Source organism: Cricetulus griseus, chromosome 4 (assembly GCF_003668045.3).
Source record: "Cricetulus griseus strain 17A/GY chromosome 4, alternate assembly CriGri-PICRH-1.0, whole genome shotgun sequence".
In the NCBI taxonomy this organism is placed as follows: domain Eukaryota; kingdom Metazoa; phylum Chordata; class Mammalia; order Rodentia; family Cricetidae; genus Cricetulus; species Cricetulus griseus.
This window is the reverse complement of record NC_048597.1, coordinates 1,383,776-1,405,173: the sequence shown is the minus strand read 5'-3', so window position 1 is coordinate 1,405,173 and position 21,398 is coordinate 1,383,776. Positions and strand designations below refer to the sequence as shown.

Sequence of the window (21,398 nt, the reverse complement as noted above, 5' to 3'; positions counted from 1 at the left end):
AGATATTTAAATATTTATAAAAAATTCCATAAGCAGAACAACATCCCATTTGGGTTTGGCAGCTATAGATCAGAACCTTGTTTGTGGCTATTAACAATTTTATAATCAGAAACATTGACTTAAACTTTCTGAGTATCAACACCTCCCATAAGACAAGAAAACTTCAGTGCTCGTGTAGAGTGAATTACACCCACCTCCTCACTTTCCCCCAAGTTTATGCTCTCATCTTTTCTCCGTGGACATAGGATGTGATCTCATTTGAAAAAAAAAAAAAACAGTCCTTGCAAACATATCAAGAGGAGTTCACACTGAAATAGGGCAGGTCCCCATGCTATGTGACTAGTAGCCCTAGAAATAGACACAGGAGGAGATTGCCCTCTGCAGGGAGAACAAGAATTGCATTTGAGGATGGCCAGTGACCAGAAGCTGAAGCCTCATGACACTGACATCAGTGTCTCTGGAAGGCCCATTGTTTCATATTGACTCATCAGTTCAATCAGAACTTTACTTCTAGTTATTTAAGTCGAAGCCCCTGGAGACAAAAGACCACATCTTCTTTCTATCCTGACATTCTCTTGGCACATGATGTCATGTCTCTCAATGAGTATCATGGGAACTTTGAGGAGCAAGACATGGATTATTTAATATGGAAACAAATAGTTAAAGAATTCCTGGATAATGTGTGTCAGCTATCTGCAAAAGCATCAGGACCCACGTGTTTGCAGGCTGCTGTCAGGGGCCTGTGTCTTTAAATCCGGAATTAAAGGCAGCAGGTAAGTAGGGCAGAGTGCTCTTAACTCAGCCCCCATGAACTGAGGAAAGGGACATACTAATGGCACTGTGTTGGGCCCTAGAAAGGGCCAGTGTATTATCTGAGGACCAGGAGAAGTGTTCTTTTCCCTGGAGTGGCTTTTCGGGGTTACAACTGAAAGTAGCCTATGGTTCCAGAAGTGTCTTTCCCACTTCTGAATTCTCTGCTTCTTAGAATGGCATGGTCTGGTCACTCTGTACTCAGTGCTGATGCAGCCATCTCAAAGGAGCAGACTAGGTTACATGCTCCCATGAACTCGGATGCCTCTCCAGGGCAGAGGCAAGGGTCTGTCTTTAGAACCGTCTATACAGCCCACAGTACAAGCCTCAAGTCACTTTAGGAATGAACAACACAGTGTAGGCAAGACCCGGCTCTTCTGCCCATCTTCTCAGGCACTGTCCCTTACTTGGCTAGACATGGCCTGATCCTGGCTGTCTGGGTCTATGGCTAGGTGTGCACAAGACCATGCCTCGTCTATAATCCCTGATGGAGCATGAAATGCTGATGCTGGGCATCAGGGAAAAAAGTCCATTTTGTAAGTGAGAGATTGTCCCCTTTGCAGGCTTCTAGTTATTGGTATTTGAACCAATCCATCATTGTAGGATTCAGGAACATTAAGAAGATGGCCAAATCAATACATTTTAAGATTCTCTGGGTCATCAAAAGATCCAGTCCCAATGCTTGCTTTCAGCTGCATTGATTTTTTTTTTTTAAGACAGATTTCATCTCTTGCAGAATCCCGTAGAAGGAGGCTTTATTAGAAGAGGTTTTTGGCCTTGATGAGAATGCAAATGAGCTATGCCAGAGTGTCAGAGCCCGGCACACAACAAGGTGTGAACGATGATTGTGCTTTTCCCAGGGAAGAGGAACTTTCCAGAGAGGTCCTCCGCAAGACAGGAAAACAGTATCATGGGTAGGAGTCTAAATGTCTTTTGATAAGTGGAGCTTAAATAAGTACAGCTTGTTATTTAAATGCTAATGAGTCTTTTCTAGAAAATTACCTAGCCCCTTATGTAAGTTTTGAGGAATCTCATGTTTATCCTTTGGGTTTCTTGCAGCCACTCTTGAAGAGATTTCTAAGTTTTCTCTTGGCCTGGATGCTGGGGCTGGGATTAGGCTCCAAGTCCCTAACTGTCTTCTTAAGCCTCCCATATTCTTTTCTTGCCCTGTTTCCTACCTTTGAAAGATCTCTCCTCAGTGGTGGGGTACAGGTCTTCCTTCCCCACTGAGACATCCCTATTTGGAAAATTTCTATTCAAAGCTAGAACTCTTTTCAAGTTAATTCTATTCATTACCCGTCCCCCTACCACCACTTTTTTTTCCTGGATGAGGACAGTGCCAGCGGTGGCCTGATAAACACTGAAAATATAGGTCACGGCATTAGTTTTCTGAGCCGCAGGCCACGATTCTGTTTCGTGCTATGTAGGTGTCCCAGCGTTGGAATTGTGTCAGGATGTGGGAAGACAAGGATAGTTGACACATTTTTTTTTAAATAACCAGGTTCTAGTGATCGTTATTTTATATCTTGATTGAATGAGCCATGATAGCTTCCAAGACAGCAATGTAAATATGTGAATTCTGCTCAGTGGTGTCTTTGCATAGCTGAGTAGCTCAACTAGGGATTTTTCTGCCCCTTCATGAAAGATTCTTTGCCAGACTCCCAAACCTCTAATATAAATACAACTTGGTGATTAAGCAGCATGCTTGCTAAGCTGCCAATGAGTTAGAGGGCAAGGGCTATAAATAACTCCTGGCCTCTCAACTCTGGGGCAGAATCTGCATTAAGTTTCTGCCCATTGAATCCAATGGTTTTAATTATCCTGAATTCAGGATTGGAGAGGATTGTATTGGGTAATAGGGTGGTCACAAAGAATGTCATGTGTGCTGTGCTCTCTGGATTAGTCTTCTTTTTAATCCTCTGCTCTCTGTTCCCATGTCCCGAGGATGAGGCCTCAGCTATGCATGGGGAGATGAGCAGTCTTTTCATGTATGACAGTGGAGCTGACCATTTACCTATTTAAATAGCAAGTGTTTATCTGGGGCTTATGGTGCACTGGACCACTGGGGTGCCTTGCCCACAGGAGCTATTTCCTCTGTACTCTCTAGTTCTATACTACCATTCTGGGTGACAGAATACATGCACATACATAGGTATATTGTTTATACTCCCCATCCACACGATAAGAATTTGACATGGCTGTCTGGCAAGCTAATCAAATACTTAGGAACACACATTCTGTAATGCAATCATGTTTGTATACCAGTGACAGCTTTCGGATGCCCTGGTAATAAATAAATAAAGGCTCCTGCAATAGCCATATGACCCAAACATAGAGGACAGAAGAGTGCTATCTTTTGTAGTTGAGATCCTGGGGAATATAGTTAGATCAGAGAAACCATCAGGACTGGATCCTGGAACCTCCTTGGATACCCAGGCCTGAAGATGCTCAAGACTGTGACAAAATGACACAGTGTTTGCATAGACCTTGTGTGTGTCCTCCCACACACTTCAAACCACAGGTTCCTAATAGTATCTAATTTAATGCAAATGCTGTAGAACTCTGTCACACTGCATGTCTGAGGGAATTGTGCTCAGGAAGCCTCAGCCCCACTTGGTACCAGTGGAATCTTTATCTTCCAAGAGTTCTGATCTGTGTGCAGCTGCATCTGCAGAGGCAAAAACCCCGGGTACAGAGCTGGCTTCAGGAATGAATCTCTGCAAACACAACAGGCTGTAATGCACTGAGCTTATGCCACAGGACCACAGGACTGTGTTGACACAGGACATGACACCTGGTCAGAGGTCATGGCGAGCTCCAGGGAGCAAGAGCAAGAACTGGGTTCCAGAGCGTTTCTGAGTTCCGAGCTTCTGAAGCTACTGTGGGGCCAGTCACCCACTGTCTTAATTCAAAAACAAAACAAAACAACTAAATACTGTTGTTCTCTCATTTTTGTAGTTTTGAGAAAATAGTTAATGAGAAAATTAAAAGATTCCAAACATATTCAACAGAGTTGGTTTTTTTGTTTTGTTTTGTTTTTCTTCTGTGAATAGCTTTGCTCACTGTTGGTGTGGCTTAATGAAATTCACTGTAAAGGAAAGAAACATGTTCGCAGGTTGTAGTGTTTCCAGGTAACAACCAGGCTGGATCCTGGGAGAATATCAGAATGAAACCCAAATGGATGGCCTGGCGTGGACAGCTGTTTCTGTCATTTCATGGCAGCTCACCAGCACAGTGAGGCTGTGTCTATTCCAGCACTCTGGAGAGTCTGGGGGGCTTTGCCTTCCTGCTGTCTCCTGATGGCCAGCTCCAGCTCTCTGTCTAATGACCTTGGTACCCTGGGGTTTATCCCTCCTGCATGGAAGTCTTCCTGGAGGACCCACGTCTGGGACCCTCCCTCCCACTGTCCCTGCACCAGATTTCCTTGACTCTGCATCTCTTCATCTGTCTTTTCTTTATCTAGCATTTACCAAGGAAGAAAACATATTCATTGTTTAATGTCTGCTTTCCCCACTAGGATGAAAGCACACATCTTTCTTCATTTTATTTGCATTTCCACCACTGAGCATGAGCCATATATGCAAAGAGAAACCCGAACAAACATTTCTGAATGTTGAATGAATGAATTCTTCAGTTTCCCCAGTGATGGCTTAACAACTTCATAGCCATGAGATGTGTGGCTCATCCCTCCCAGGATCCTGACTGCTTGCTGGAGTACCTGTGTCTGCACAGGATGCAAATTGATCTCTGTTGATATTTTTTAATGCCATTAAGAACCACTTCCCATTATCCCGGGGGCTTATTCTTCATGCAGTTGGAAGTGTCTGGTACATCCCTGTCACTGCCTCTTCTCCTGTGTTAAATACTTGTGATGGCCATTGTGTATGTCTCTGCTCTTTTGCTATTCCAAGGAAAGCATAATTCTGTGTTGCTTATTCCTGGCAGATGGAACCCATGTGCTGTGATCTAGGCAGGCAAGACGTGTCTCCCAGATGTGTCAATTTTCCCACAACTTAAGGGCAAAGAGTAGCCTAGAAACCTAAGAGGGAATTTCCCTGAAGGGGATGAATCTAGACTGTGGTTGGACAGAGTTCAAAGGCCTTGAAGCATTTTAGTTTACAGATCTTTTTTTTTTTTTTTTTTTTTTTTTTTGGTTTTTTTGAGACAGGGTTTCTCTGTGTAGTTTTGGAGCCTGTTTTAGTAACAAGGCTCTTAACTGGTAGACAGAGAGCCCATAGAGCTAGTTGTTGTGCTCAAATGCTACTTTGTGACTTCAGAACAACTCAACATCCTGAGAAGCAGGAAACATGTTTAGTACAGGGCACAAACCATGCACGGCTTGGCTTCCACATGGTGGAAGCCGCTCTTTCAGATGATTCTCAGCCTCCCTTCAGTGCCTTCCTGAGTATGACAAACTGGCTTGGGAATTGATCAGTCACTTCATGAAGCTCACTGCATGGCACAAGCTAGAAAGCAAACCACAGCTTTCAGCAATACATCATGGATTTTCCTCATGATATTATGCTGGCCTAGAAATGTGGCTTTTTGCAAAGAGAGTGATTAGGGACTTAAAAGCTAGACAGCAAAGCTTCCAAGATGACAACAATCATGACTTCTCACCCTTTAAGGGGATTTACGAATAGTTTCAATTATAAGGCCAGGCCTTGGTGGCGTATGCCTTTCATCCCAGCACTTGGGAGGCAGAGGCAGGCAGATCTCTGTGAGTTCAAGACCAGCCTGGTCTCCAGAGTGAGTGCCAGGATAGGCTCCAAAGCTGCACAGAGAAACCCTGTCTTGAAAAACAACAACAACAAAAGAATAGTTTCAATTATGAAGAAACAAGACTAATTAAGAAACTATATTCACATTTAGGAGACTTAACTTCTTTGCAGTCATTAATTTCCATCTATTATGGATGTGAATATGAATAATTAAGCACAACAAAATCTCTAGATTAACCCCGAACCATCATTTTTCTCTGTGTATTTAGGAGACAAATGTAAGCTATGAGGTCAGATGTGTTTGCAGCAGCTCCCTGGTTTTTCCACTTCATGTGTGCAGCTTGGGGCTGTCTGTCTGAAACTCCATTCCCCCATACATGAAACAAGGGCTTTTTCATCCACTCTATGAGTAGAGACCTTAAGAAGTTGCTGTGGATGACACAGGTGAGGTTTTCTCTCTCCCTAAATGGGACACTGACAAAACACACTGAAGTTAACCACCCTTCTCTTTTCCTATGTTGGATAAAGTCCAAAGGATGTGATTCACCTGAAGTTTCTAGCAATCTCCACAGTAAACCAAGACTAAGATTTGTTGGTTTGAGTTGACACACACCTACCGGTATTATATCTCTCAATATCCCGGATTGAAACTTCATTACATCTATTACTTATGTGTGCAATTGAGAAGCCCCACAGTTTCGTTGGCTAGGGGCATGAATAATGTCAGCATTGGAAACACCCACACATTCCAAGAGCTGTTGACCACTCACTTGTTCCTGGCCGAGCATCTGAAACGTCCACTAGTGGCCCGGTGGCCTGAGATACTGATTGATAATGCACCGTGTGGGTCACTGTCAGTGACTTCTGTTTAGCTGCCTCTCCGAAGTCAGCATCGGTCAGCAGGACCGTGGAGCGGTCATCTGAAAGAGGGACACACAGGGAAACCAAGTATGTTTAACAAGGATAGGAACGCTAGGGCATGCTTCTTCTCTCTCTTTGGACTCAGCTTTTTATGAAGCCAACACTGATTGGTGTAGCTGACTACTTGGGTTTATGCGTCCGTCCGAAGCTTGCCGGAGACAGTGTGCAATGTCAGTGTTCCCAGTAATAGGGCTGCCCTGTGGGACAGGCCCCTTTGGCTCCTGGCACACTCTGTGGAACTGGGGAACAAAGCCTTGCAGTCCTCCACATTGGGGTTAGCTGCCACACTGACCTCAGCCAGTGTTTGGAGGACAAAGAGAGAGAAGGGCTATCCTGCAGAAATTGACGGTTTCTTTCCTTCCCTTAAAGAGATGCAGGCCAGTCCTTTCTCCCTGCTATGCCTGTGCTTTAGTCTTTAGCACTAGCTGTGACTGACTACCAGGATGTCTCCCCTGTAAGAGAACCCTCAGTGCACAGGCTCCAGAGGGCTGGGGAGGCTGGAATCAGGGCCGAGGTGAATTGTGTCTGCCTCAGGGTTCTAAGAGGGACAGCTGTGTGAGGCATGGGCCATTACTTTTCACACTTTCTTGACATAAAGGAAGAAGACTTTGGTTGGGATGTATGTAGTTTCTAAACATTTCACAGACTGTGATTCAAGCTAATAATGTGCTGATTATCAGTCAGCCGGGACCTGCTACAGCATGTCAGAAGGGGTGAGACTGGGGGAGGGGGTCACCAATGCTGTGTTCATAAACAACACAGCAAGGCTTCTGTGCCCAAAAATGGCTCTGAACAAAGTGAACCTTACAAAACCCAGTTGCTCAGGCTCTGGCAGGGGAGGAAAGGCCTCTTGAAGTTAGAATCAAATTTCTTGGCAGAGGACTGGGGAGGAGGCTGCCAAGCTGTCTGTGAGCTTCCCAGCGGGTGGTACTGCACAGGTTGGTGCGGAGATGAGTGCCAGAGCTGGGCTGGGAGGCTTGGCTCTGAGCTGTCATTCGACCCCTCAGAGAAGGTGGAATTTGCACAGAAATGGAGTCTCACAATTGGAGCTGGCACCCGAGGCCCTCTATCTACACTGGTTGGTCATTCATAGCACAGCTGTGTTGTGGATTCTGGTGGGACAGTTGCTTTTTTGAGATGAGATTTCACGCCTAGGTTGTAAACCTGTCCTGGGAAATGTCAACTGACCGTCTGATTCGGAGGTTAGTCATCCATTCTGGACAGATATGAATGGTGGTCTAATACTGGGTTCTTACAATCAAAACCTGGATCATCTCCTAGTAATTAGAAAATGCCATTGACCCACTATTGGGGAATTTTAGGAGGCAAATGACGGTTGGTGACAGATGATGTGGGGCGGATTGTGATGGATCTCTGGCTGCAGGTTATGCTGACATACAGAGATGACTGGCAGGCCGTCTGGTGTCCAGCCAGCAACAAAGAACCCCTGGAAGCCGTGTACCACTGACAGCTTCCATCCTGTTGTAACAGGCACTTGAAGGATTATGAAGGGTCTTAAGGAAGAGCACTTCACAAACATCCTTCGTAACTCCTCATACTGTGACCCTGCAAAAATCCCCAGTCTCGGTGTATTCTAATGTGAACACACAGGGTGTGGCTTTGAGAGGTACAAGGCCAAAGGTGATTTCAGTTTTAATGCCCCATCTACAGAGGTCAATGGTCGGGATTGCATGAGCCCCAGCAGCAAAAGGATAGACAATGAGAAGCAAAGTACGCACTTTTATCTGCACCAAGGAAAAACCTAACACACCTTACTGCATTTCAGAGAAAGTAGGGCTTCCTGTTTGACAATGACTTAAGAATTAATGGGAGTCAGCTGACTGAGGGCCAGCTGGACTTGGTCATAGTTTTTCTAAATGAGTCTATGCCTAGACTGAGTTCTGACGCAGGAAGGGTATCCTGGTCCTTGGCATTTCACAGCCATCAGCTCAAGATCCTTCTCAAGATGGTTGGACAGGAAGAGGGTGAAGGTGACACAGGAGACTTTCCTTCCACCTGCCCTGTGCTTATGGCCTTCCTGGCAGGAAGTATTCAGGGACCAGATTGGGAGGCAGGCAATGTATCCTGGCCACAGAGAAAGGGCTGTCCTGGCAGTGAGTGGCAGAAGACAGCTTCCAAAACAAATGCAGTTTATGAGGGGTGGTCCCAGTGGCTGTCTACTAAGACACTCGGCTGTTTTCATGGTTCTGGAAGCCTCATGGGACTTAGAGGATCCTAAAGAAACCTGTTGGCCTGTCACTGGAGATGGATGGCATGTGGTGAAGCTGGATGTCTGCTGGAACCCCAAGGTCTGCTCCTGTCTGGTAACTTTGGCTAGCTATGTAAACTTTCCACATCTCATATAAAAGCAGTACCTTTCCTGTGAGCCGATGGAAGGTTGAGCAAGTAACCCACAAAAAGTGCTATGAGCACATGGGATCTAGAGAGCTATCAACAAATGTTAGGGACCACTGTGATTGCTACCAAGAGGAAGGTGGCTGGTCAAGATGCTGGGTTTGTGGGCGGGCAGGCCACAGTGTCTGTCTGTGTTCACGGCTTTTCTAAGGCTGGGAAACTGGGGGGCTGGGTGTTCCTCTCAGTCAGGAGGTTAATGGAATGCTAGGAACATGGAGACGCCTGCATGGAGGCATTTATTTATTTGTGTTAATCAAATTTCGAAGGTTTATTTAATGGAGGCTGACCTTGTTGGAATTCGCAAGGAGAGGACAGAGGATTTCTAAGGTGGAACTTTAGAAGAGGCGGGCCTCAGAGGCTCCCTAGGTGGTAAAATTTTCATCTTTGGAAGGACAATGGTCTCTCCAGGAAAGCCCCAAAGCTAGCAGAGTTGGGGAACCTCTCAAGGTACATTTTCTGGTGTTTATTATTTCCTATGGTTTGTCTACTCATGGGACATCTAAGATATTCTCCTATCCGGTACTTCCCACGATCCCAGGTCGGGATGAGAAAGCCTGGCTCCAGCAGCCACTCTGTGTAACATAACCAGCAGGGCACCTCACCTATGGTCTCCATCGTATCTCTCTCTTCGATCAACAGCTGAGCCCTGGGTATATCGATGTGCATTCGCAGGGTCTGTTGCTGCTTGCTTAAGGTATCTGAAGTCCGTGTGTTCTTACTAAGGATAAAGGAGAGGATGCATTAGCCAATCCAATTTGATGTGACGATACACCAACATGACTCTCTATACCAGTCTGGCTTATTGTTTCAGAGGTGGGAGGGGAATGCACATGACAGAAAAGTGCTTTTCCTTCACCCAAGAGAGATTTATTACAATTAAATTTCAGTAGGTGATTCAAAACATATAAGGTGATTCAAAACATATAATCATAGGAGATTCAAAACATATAAATTTCCAATAGATGGGGTCAATAAAGATCAACCTTGAGAAAAATTCCCATTTCTTGGGTAAGAGTGCAAATGAAACAATGAGAAAGTGGAGTTCAAAATTTCTTGGGTAAGAGTGCAAATGAAACAATGAGAAAGTGGAGTTCAAACAGTAACATTCTTATCTTCCAGACATGAGATATAGTGATGACATCAGAGGAGGAAGTCTGTGACCCAGGTTAGGCACTGGACAGTTGTTTCACTAACAGATTTACATTGATATCTGGTGTCCTGTCATTTTTGTTCAACAAATCACTTGCCTTGTTAGTGTCTCCAGCATCACTTTGGTTTTCCTAGCTGAGTGTGTATTTTGAAATAGAGGGGGAAAAAAAACCAAACCCTCAATTACTCAAATAACTTTATTTCAAAATTTGTGTACCAGAAAATTACTCTGAGAATGAATTCTCTAGAAGTAAATGGAGGTAGGTGGTGAAATTGTCTGGTGTAATCACAGCCGGTTACAATCCTGAAGCTCAAAGTTAAACTTTCATGCTGAACAGAAATCTGAAAGAGCCGGCGGGGAGCTTAGTTAGCAATCCACTTTAGCAGTGGTTCAGTCTTGTATGAGGATCTGCTAGATGTTAAAATGTTTTCTGAAGCAACTTCTAGCAGGTGGAAGGCATGGGGATACTTCATCAGTGAAACTGTTTATGGCAGCTCTGAATCCAGAGCAGAAGTCTTCAAAGTCTACAGAGGACAGTTTCTGGGGTTAGTGTTGCTTGAAAGGTTTGGCCTCTTTCATTGTCTGTCTGTCTGTCTGTCTGTCTGTCTGTCTGTCTGTCTTTTGTGCCTGTGCTAGTGCATGTGGAGGCCAGAGATTGACACTGGGTGTCTTCTTCAACAGCTCTCCATCTTCTGTTGTTGAGACAGTCTCTCTTTGAAGCCAGGGCCAGCTGTTTCTTCTAGGCCCAGTTAGTTAGCGAGGACCCAGTGACTCAAACACAGGCACCCCTGACTTTTGATGCAGGTGCTGGGGATTCAAACTCAGGTCCTAATGCTTGCCCGGTAGGCTCTTTACCCATTAAGCCATCACCCCAGCCTCCTTTGCTAGTGGCTTTCAAGGGAGAGCAAAAAAAGTCGGCAGGGTGCTGCGTCTCAAATACTTTTCTCTCTGATGAAGGGATTCCCAGGCCTCTGTTTCCTCCACTCTTCCTCACCCACTCCTAAACCAAGTGGCTGATGTGACCTAAACCACCCAAATGTCAGATCCCTTTGTGAAACCCTGTATGCCACCTGTTGAAGCCATGGTTACAACTGGGTATATTTATGGCATCAACAAAGCACCCCACAAGCTAGGCCACTTCTGGAAGGTTCACTGCTCCTCTGTGTGCTTGATCTTGAACCAAATCTGTTGCTCTGCAGACTCATAACTGGTTGTAACTGGGTTATTTACTGTGATCATGCCAATCACTCACAGCCCAAATTCAAGCCTTTTGGCCTGTTTTTTTCACATGGTCTCTGTATGCTTTCAAATTATTTTACTTCCCATTTTTGCTTGTGATTAAAAAAAAAAAAAAAGAATGGGGGAAGTGCAGAGATTTGCATAGCTGTAGAACACAAAGAGCACTTCAGATCCTTGGGGGACTGTGCACCTATCATGCTTCCACCATCTGAATTTTCACGGAAACATACGGACAGCCTCTCCACTGTGAATATCCAAAAGACCTGTTTAGAGGACTTGAGCATGTCCTTTTACAAAAATAGGAACACGAGCGGGTTCCTTCTCCTCAAGAATAGTTACAAGGCAGTCAACAGCTGCTCTGACAAACTATGAGCACCATCACAGATTACACTCAAGTAACAATAAAGGGTTCCCAGTCACAGGGACCCAGGAAGCAAGCTAAGTAACTGCTGTGAAGGCTGCTGCTGATATTTCACGAGCAAGGACAGTGAGGTAGTGATAGCTGGAGAGGGAGCCCTTTATCTCAGCAGAAGAACCCTGAGACTCAGGGCCTCACCAGAGCACTCGCCCCAGGCCTCCCACAGTGTCCTTGTGATGCTAGCTTAGCGGCCATCTTTTCAGTAGGCCAGGTTGGCCCTTCGGGGGGAATCCCTCCTGTCCTAGCCCCATTCTCTACTTAATTTAGTTTCCTTGGCACCATTACTCTCCAGCATGTGTTTAATCAAGTCAATTAAACATATGTAATTGGTTTGCCTTATTCATTATCTGCCTCTCCCACTGGGATCTCGATTCTACAGGGATAAACTCATCTGCTCTGGTCCTTCCATGTCCCTAGAACCTACAACAGCAGGTGGTCAAATGAGTTACCCAGTAAGTATGTACTAAATGTGCCACCTTATCTTGGGTGAGACAACAGGAGCCTAGCAGCCTAGCTCCAAAGGCTTTGCTGTAGTTGATACCCTTTCTGGTTTAAAATGCTAGGCTCCAACTAGGGTGTTTCGTGATTATTAATATTTACAGCCATGTTTGGTTTTCTATTGTTTCACACATGAAGACAAGCCTCAAAAGTTATCACCATTGGTCACTAGAGCCACAGCAAACCTTTAAACAATGTAATTAGAAGATACCCATTTTCAACTAAGAGGATTCTAAACTTCTTCACTGTGGAAGATGTTGGTGTAAAATTACATAGCACAGGACCCAGCTGAATGTGTTGGCTATCAAAATATGACCTCTTATGAACCATTTGACATTTTGCTGTTTGATTAAAATGGCAGCAACAGAGAAAATGGAGGGAGCTTTGTAAGACAGTCTTCCCCAGGCCATCCAGGGAATTTGTTGTCACTATAGTTCTCCAAGGTCTTCACATTTCCTTAAAGCTATGTGTGTATCTGTGTATAATTGTATGCCAGTGTATGAGTGTGTGTACCTGTGTATGTGTGTGTAATTGTAATTGTATGTCAGTGGATATTTGTGTATCTGTGTATAATTGCAAATCAGTGTATGAGTGAGTATCTGTGTCTGTCCATGAGTGTGTGTTTCAGCATGTGTCTGTAAGAGTGTGTGTGTGTGTTTGTGCCTATGTGTATGAGCATGTGTGTAAGTTTGTGTATACGTGTTTGTATGCCTATGACTGTGTGTGTGTGTGTGTGAAAGAGAGAGAGAGAGAGAGAGAGAGAGAGAGAGAGAGAGGCAGAGAGACAGAGAGAGAGACAGAGAGAGAGAGAGAGATATTTAAATCCTCAGTTTGAGTTTTCTCCTCTCTAGCACCAGCTCTCATACTGACACTGGTCATTGGACAGTGACTTGCTTTTCAGAGCAAGGAAGTCTGCCCAGCTTGGAGGCTGGCATACATACTTCTTCTTCTTCTTCCTCCTCCCTCCTCCCTGTCTCTCTCTCTGGAACACGTGTGTGTGTGTGTGTGTGTGTGTGTGTGTGTGTGTGTGTGTGTTCATAGTACATTTAGAGGCCAGAGGTTATGGGTTATGTCAGGGTGTCTTTTACTTCCCACCTTACTTTAGGAGACAGTGTCTTCACTGAACCTGGAGCTACCATAGTAGCTAGGCTAGCTGCCAGCAAGCCCCTGTAGCTGAGGTTAAAGATACCTATGGAAATGTCTGGCTCTTCTGTGGGTGCCAGGAACCCAAACTTAGGCACCCAAGTTTGAACATCAAGCGTGTTATCTACTGAGCTATTTTCTCAGCCCAGTTTTTTTTTTTAACTATTTTTACTGAAACAAATGAAAATCTTACTTTCAGAATTGTCACCCAACATGTAACACCACTACCTCTCCTTCTTAGTGAATTCCACCTATTAGAAGTGTTTGGAAACAGTTCTCCCAATTACCGTTGTTCTTTGGAGGAAAATCCAAATTAACAATGCAAAGTGGTAGTGGTTGCTGTGATGGGTGGCATTTCTCCTCTTTGGGGTATTTGCTAGGATGAAATGCACACCTGGGAGGGGGTATGGACCCTTGTAATGGGTGGCAGTGTTGAGTGAGGGACATCAGGGGGTCCAGGTTCTGTGATTATAGTGTTGGGTTGCATCGTCTTTCCCAGACTCAGACAGTCAACCTCACTTAGTCATCAAAGACTTAGTGGAACATGTTTCAGAAACACATGATAAAGGCAGGGAAATCCTGAACATGCTCAGGTGGGAAGCAGAGGCAGAGTGGATGGTGTCCACGCACGGGATGAGAAGGCCACAGGTTGGCCATGAAGACTAGAACACGGGCTTGTTATTTCATGTTTTCCTCTTAGCCATAGCTTACAAACTCCTCAGCTGCCCAGAAAAAAAAGTTATCCACAGTTATCCAGATTAGGAACTGAAACTCAGAGCTCTCCTTTTTATTGATGGATATGATGGACCTAGACCTCTTGGGCCACATCCAAAAACACAGTGGTCCTAAACTTCCCAGTCTGTGGTGGCCTGGCCAGCAAAGCTCTCTCTCAGTCTAAGATTAGGCTGATGACATCACTGCCTGTCCTTCCCAGTGAATCCCACCTCTTACAAGTGTTTGGAAATAATTTTCCCAATCACTTTTGTTCTTTGGAAGAAAACCAAAACTGGCAATGCAAAGTGGTAGTTAACGGTTGCTAAATATTTTTTAAAGATTTTATTTATTTATTATGTATACAACATTCTGCTTCTATGTATATCAGCACACCAGAAGAGGGCACCAGATCTCATAACGGATAGTTTTGAGCCACCATGTGGTTGCTGGGAATTGAACTCAGGACCTCTGGAAGAGCAGTTGGTGTTCTAAACCACTGAGTCATCTCTCCAGCCCAGTTTCTAGTTTTAATGTTCTTAACATTAAGTGATAACCAGTGGGAAGAACATGACTTGTCCCTGCTCAGCAGGTGGCCTTTGAACTCTGCTATCTGCCCAACCAATGCATGATACTTTCTGAGATCTTGCTCTGGGGCTGATGGGGAAGGCTATGTAGGCATACATTCTGGTTCCCAGAAAAGGCAAAACTCAGGTCATTCTTACTAAACAGAAAACACGGACCATGGTGTCATATCCTTCAAGCAGTGGTGTGAGTGATGGCTAGAGACACCTAAAGGACATTGGGAGAGATGCTAATGGAAGGAGGGGCTGGAAAATCCACACAGCAGGGAAAATGCATCCTGCAATTGCCTTCAACTTTCTAGGATACTGCTGAAGCCCTACTGGGGGGCCAGATTAGCAAAATGCCCTCTGTGATGGGCAGCTGAGGGAAACAGTGGTCACACCACTCAGAGCTTCAGGCTGCTCTCATCACTCACACTGTTGCTTCTTTATATGGCAGAGTTTTTACAAGAACAGCCAAAAAAAAAAAAAAAAAAAAAAACTGTATGGGAGATTGCCTCATTTTAAATGTCAATTAATTCATAGTTTTCAAGCCTAAATTTTAAAATTTGTTCTGCTGAGTCGGTCAGTCATCATAAGTCAAGCGACTTCTGCTTCTTTACTTTCTAGATGTTTCATCATATCGGGCAAGTCTGGAGGAGGCCCAGATACAACATATGGGACTCCAAAGAATGCCTCTTACTTTCTTAGTGAGTTGGTTTCCAGATGAGCGTGGCCCTGAGGGATTTTATGCAGATTTGTGTAATCCCTCGACTAAGGCTGATGTTTTCTGATTAGAACTCTATCCTGAAGGAGATATTTTGAGGGAACTTGGATTTGTTTGCTTTCCATCCAAGCCCAGACTCTTGTAGCCATCTGTCCATTGGACAAATTCATTGATGTGTGAAAAGAACTTTAAATTCCACATGACCCACACAGGCCCTGTGTTCTGATAAATACCAGCTCCAAAACTCAATCACTAAAGACCAAAATGCCTGTACCCTGTCTCTGTGACATCAACACTCATCTAATTACTGTCATCCAACATTTTAGTTTGCCTGGGTTACTGCCATACTATTGCTTCACACACACAGGTTTAAAACAGTATCTCCAACAATGTCTCTGAGAAACAATCTTGGTGCACCAGTGGCATCCAACCTCATCCTATGTTGCCAAAGATCCTGGTCACACAGGACATGGACTCCTTGTGAATAACAAATTGACAACTTTACATGTGTAGACCAAGAGGGAGTGGAAGCCAAATGCAGAGGACACAGAGTGGGAAGAGCTACAACTTATCATCCTTTTCTCCCAATGAAGGCAGCCTAAAACAGCAACCCCATGCTGCCCACTAGGGACTCAGTTTTCTTATTTTCCAAATGCTTATTTTCTGGTTTCATCTTGTGTTTGATCACCACATTATTAAAATGCTTTAAGCAAGGGTGTTAGGGGAGAGGTAATATGTCATTCAATTAGCTCATGTGTGGAACTGCTCAGTATCACACTGCTCCCGTTTTTACAGAGTGCAGAGGTTAGAACGCATAGGGAAATGAGTGTGTTTGAAGGGAAGGGACTTGGGAGAGGGCCGTGGGAATGTAGTCTGGGGCATGGAAGTGATAGACTCTCCTCTTCATGCCATTGTGATGCCATGGACATCTACAAGTAAGGATTGAAAGGGGCAGCTTGTTTTTGACAGTCCTTCTATACTCCCCCCCCCCATTGCATCTACCCAATGATGATGAATAGGGAAGACACAGTACTGAGGTTAAAATAGCCAGGCTACATCTAGGCCTGGAAGAGCAGGGACAACAGCAATAGGAATCGGCCAGCACACAAGTAGAAGGGTGCAGAAGGCACCTGGGGACGAAGGGTGAGAGTCTATCCCAGTCCACCGTGGCCTTTGGAACACCGTGTAGAACACATTTCCTTTTGTGGCCTTCCTTGAACTGGGCTAACTCTGTAGAAAGAGATCTTGATCTCAGAGGTTGTTTACCTAATCAGAAGCAAAACTTGAGCTCTCTGTAACACACCACTGATCCCTGCTTCAGTGCTATTGGCTGGACTCCATCAGTAGAATAGCCACGCTCAGTAAGCATAAAAATAGTCATCTGATGTCTGTGTAGTCCACCACCTATTACATGGACGTTTTGGAATAGTTGAAATGAAACTATGTCACCAACTTCAGATCATCCTTATCATTAACAAGTAATCAAGGCAAAGTGGGGCTGTCCTTTGACACATGGTACCCAGGGAAAAATAAGAATGCCATGTTCTTACCTCATGAGCATTTCAGCTAAGCTCTTTGCATCTGAGGAGAGAAAGCTAGCATTAGTGCAAGATCAATAACTCATAATTAATATACACTTAGAAGAAATCAACTCATTTATGTAGTTACAACAAACACTCCAGTCAGATGGCAAGCCATTGCAGGTTGTCACACTAATGGTTCCTTTACTTCTACAATTTTTATGGTTTTTATTTATAGTAGAAAGATGTATGAGTATCTTGAAGCAATAAAAATTGCAGACATCTATTAAAGCTTTTATTACAATCTATTCATTTATCACTTCTAGGAAACTCAGTTTTATTTTCCATAGTCAGAAAATTAACATTTAGGAGAAAACCGTTGGTGTAGAACAAACCCACTCTTTTCATTACCCAGAAAAGACAGGAACAGAGGGCTTAACTCACTGTGCCTCACTTTAAAGGGGCTTCAGTAGAGACCTCTGTGCCCCCAGGTTGGTCACTGATTTTTACAAACTTGGATGTTTTATTTCAAACTCAGAAATAAAACTTTATTGTGGGAATCCCACCCCCAAGACACTAACTATTTACAGAAACCTGGTTATCACCCCTGACACAAGAAATCGTATCTCAAAATATTGTAGGACAGATAGACTTATTTGGTAACACTATTTAGAAATGCTCTAAAAGTATGATTTATGCTTTTTACACATTCCCTCCTGGCCAAAGTGAAGTTTCCTTCCCTGGAATACAAAATCTTTCTTTCATTTCTTTCACTGGCCTAAGACTTTATGTTAGGGATCCCATTCAAGGAGTAGTACTCTCTGGAAATGGGTTTGTTTGCTGGTGAATGGCTCCACACTGAGGAAAGGCATATGCAGGGACATTTCTACCTCCTTCTCTGGGGGCTGTGATTTGCCTGATATGTCCCATGTGCAGAGACATGGGGACAAATTCAGATCAATTATCTGGTACCTAGCACCCTGATAGTTTGCCCTACAAGCCACCAGGACATGCCAGTTCCTTTTGGAAGCCTTAACATGGGGCCCCAGCTTTGTGCACAGATGGGTTCAGTATAAGAAGACAAAACTTGCCCCCTCTATTCCACCCACATGGAAAAACACAGGAAGCAAAATAGCACCGAATCTCCCAGCTCATGTCTTTATATTTGTCTGCAAAGATGAAGTAAATAGCATGAGTCTCTACTCTTCCTGAATGATTTAACACGTACAAAGTAAATATATCTATGGGATGCCAGAAGCTGAGGAGTAATTAGCTCCATGTAACACCCAACAGTGGCTAGTACAATATGCTAAGAAAGAGGACAGAACTTTACAGAGTAAATACTTGCCTCCAACTCACACTGGGTGTGTTAAGTCTGAGATACCCAACCCCCACACTTGCCCTTACACTGTGTCTTTGTTCCAGGTCAGCCACTAGCACTCTTTGGAGGCTTTTCACACTGCTGTGTAGGGTGCCAAGGCTCCACAAAGGGGAATAGAAATTTCAGGTGCACCTCTAACTGCATAGACCTTGGCTATAGCTGGCTGGCCTCCTTCCTGGGCTAAGATCACTTTAGGATTGGTCCCAAAGCCATGTCAGTCAACCCTGCCTAAGCCCGTCCTTGAGAACAGACATCTTCCTTCCGTTTGAGCCGTCCTGTCCTGATTCCACCTCAGTTAAAATTTGGGGGAAAGTTGTACTGTTTGGAATTCCTCTCTTCTACAAGTTCCCTGGAACTAAACTGAGAGTCCCAACTTTTTAGCACAGTTTGGATGGCCAGGGGCAAGCTGACATGATCCTGGAGTGGGTTCCGAGGACCTGTATCACTGTGTCCTCAGATGAGGAAGTAGGTTCTGAGTATGTCCGGTGGTGAGTGGGGCTCAAACAGTTCCTCTGCTGTTCTGATGGCCCTTTGTACCAGGAATAGAGTGAGAGTCAGACGTCTACCTCCCCCACCCCATACACATACTCAAGGACACCAAGAAGCAGATATCTGGCCCCAGCAGGTTAAGGGAGATGATCCAAGGAGAGCAGCATATCAGGCTGAGCCAAAATGGAGAGAAAGAGAGACTGACATCTGCTTGGAAGGGATCAGGAACTTGGGCAGTTAGACTTGAATGGGCCATCTGCTGCACTCACAGCACTGGAATAATGAACTTGTTCAGGAAAGAACGGGTCTCTTGTACTGGATAGAGAGGTCACTGGCATGGTGACGTATGGCGGTGGCCCAAACATTGTGGAGGTGACTGGCATGGTCTGAAAGCCACCTGGCCAAGACGAGGTCGAAGATGGCAGAGGTAGAAGTAGAGGGTGAGAGGGCTATACACTGGTGTTCATCGTGCCTCTTACTGAGAAGGTTTGGATAGGAAGTTGGGTACTTTGTTCTTTGTACCAGCTTCTTACAGGGTTCCAAGTGAGAACCTTCGAGGACTGGATTAAGGAATCAAGTGGCCTTGGGACTGGAAATGACATTACAATGTGGTATTGGAAAGAACCTGCCAAAAATCAGGGCCCTGCTGGCTGTAGTAGGGACAGGACAGACAGACTGCACAGAGCCCAGGAAAAAGGCTAGAATTAGGATGCTCAGCACGGGATAGGACTGAGAGTCTACAGGACCTGGAACCTGGGACCTGGGTTTGGGTTGAGAGCTGAGGAGACCTGTTTTAAAGCTCGAGGTGCTGGGTGGGGCTGTTTAGAGGCAGGCTAAAAGTAAGTTAGGGAGAGATCTGAGCAGAGACAAGGCTTGGAGCGTTGTTCACGATCATAGAGGGATAGGGTTAAGAGCTGGAGGTGCAACTCAGACAAGGAGAGAATCTGGCAAAAGTTAGTGCATTTTAATAATTTTGGAATATATAGGATCTTAACAGTGACAGAGACTTTCAAATTAGCTTCCTAGTGAAATTTAGAATCTTTCCCCTTGGGCCTCAGGCAGCTATTACAATGTGTGTTACCTTTAGGGGGTCCAGAGCTAGGGTTGTGGGTCATCAAAGTGACTGTCTCCTGTTGTTTTACACCAAATGCCCCTCACGTTCCAGGACACCCAGAGTGAGCAGCACTTCCCCAGAAGAGATCCTCAGCTCAGATACTAACACTAGGCAGCCCCAGCTCCAGTGTCTAGCTTTTTTTGTTATAGGGAGGTATACCAGAAGAGCAAGTGACTTGCACTGTGCCTCCCAGGGCCACACTTATGATTGACACTCTCAAATGAACCCCATGCAGCAGGGACCTTCATCATCTCAGTGGGATCTCCTGTGGTATTCTCTGGTGTCCTGTCTGCTCTTGATTCCTGCTGTGACTTCAACTTTCTCTGTCTCTGTGTCTTTATCTCTCTGTCTGTCTTTTTCCCTCCTAAACTTGCTATGATGTGATTTCTCCAAGGCCCTCAGCTCTGGGTTTGCTCTCTGCTCCCTCCTGGAACCAGTGGCAGTTGGCACTCTGGCTCTTTTCTGAACATTTTCAATTTTGCCCATAACCACCTGTTCAAATACCCATAATCTCTCCCCTCTTCCTCTTTGTCTCTTGGGTATAGCCTAGTCCTTAGCAGTCAAGAAAGTGGGGAAGTGGCCTGAGATTTCCTCAGGATCCTCTTTTGTTGCTGTTTTGAAGACAGGGTCTTGCTGTATAGCCCAGGCTTGGTTCACACTCCTCTTGATCTTGCCTCAGCCTCCCCAGTGCTGGGATGACAGGTGGGTACCACCTCACTGGACTTTCTAAGGGTACAGCTTCCCTCTCTGGTACCGAAATTCTTGATATACTTCCTACCTATCCATAGTGATGGGACCTTCTGGGGGCACCCAAATGGTATTGCTGTTCCCCTGTTTAGGCTGGGTGTTTTCTTCTTAAGTTTAAATTCTCTAAAATCCACAAGTATGTCTCACAAGGCCCAATTTCTAGGTAATTCTCTACTTAGGACTCTTTTACGAAAGGCTTGTGATTTCATAATGTCCTTTATCCAACCAGCCTGAGTGCAGACACTGGAAGTTTTATATATATTCTCTTCCCGCACACTCTAGAGAGTGCCACATCTGTCATGAGAGTCACACATGACTTTCTACAACTCCTACAGAAGGATTTGCAGTTCCACTGGTTAAATTTTGTCTTCTTGACTGCAGCCTTTCACAGTCCACGATCTCTGGAATCTTCACTCTGCTATCTTAGTTTTCCTTCCCTCTTGTGTGAGCCACGCACCACAGTCTGCTCAGTCCTCCATGGGGCTCACTGCAAGTGGCTTGTTTCCTTATCAGTCAGCCCTGTCAAAAGAGAGTGGGTCTGTCCCAGACCTCTGCTGGCTCCTGTCACATTCCTTCATGGCTCAGAAACCACCCTTTCTATGGCTTAACTCACTTCAAAATAAAACATTCTGGACTGACTAATTCTTAAATGGGCAGATACCACCTATCATCTCCAATTTGCCTTTGGTGATTCAAAGACGGTCCACAAAAATTTGGGAATTGTATGTGGGAAGATGTTGCTTAGAAACCTAAAATGATTTCCCTGGATCTCTCAGAACTTGAATCCTGTGACCTGATTCCTAATCTTTCCCTTGGTGGGAGTGGGGAGAC

The 21,398-nt window shown here is 44.8% G+C and overlaps 1 protein-coding gene across 1 annotated transcript in view; it reads right to left on the bottom strand.

Moving 5' to 3' along the window:
• Positions 1 to 21,398, bottom strand: part of Dscam (DS cell adhesion molecule) — a 504,817-nt gene that overhangs the window by 20,510 nt on the left and 462,909 nt on the right. The window contains exons 28-30 of the mRNA XM_035443441.1: positions 16,867 to 16,897; positions 9,470 to 9,585; positions 6,302 to 6,451 (exon numbers count right to left, since the gene is read on the bottom strand). Of these exons, the coding sequence (XP_035299332.1) occupies positions 6,302 to 6,451; positions 9,470 to 9,585; positions 16,867 to 16,897 (297 nt within the window). The remainder of the gene's footprint in view (positions 1 to 6,301; positions 6,452 to 9,469; positions 9,586 to 16,866; positions 16,898 to 21,398) is intronic.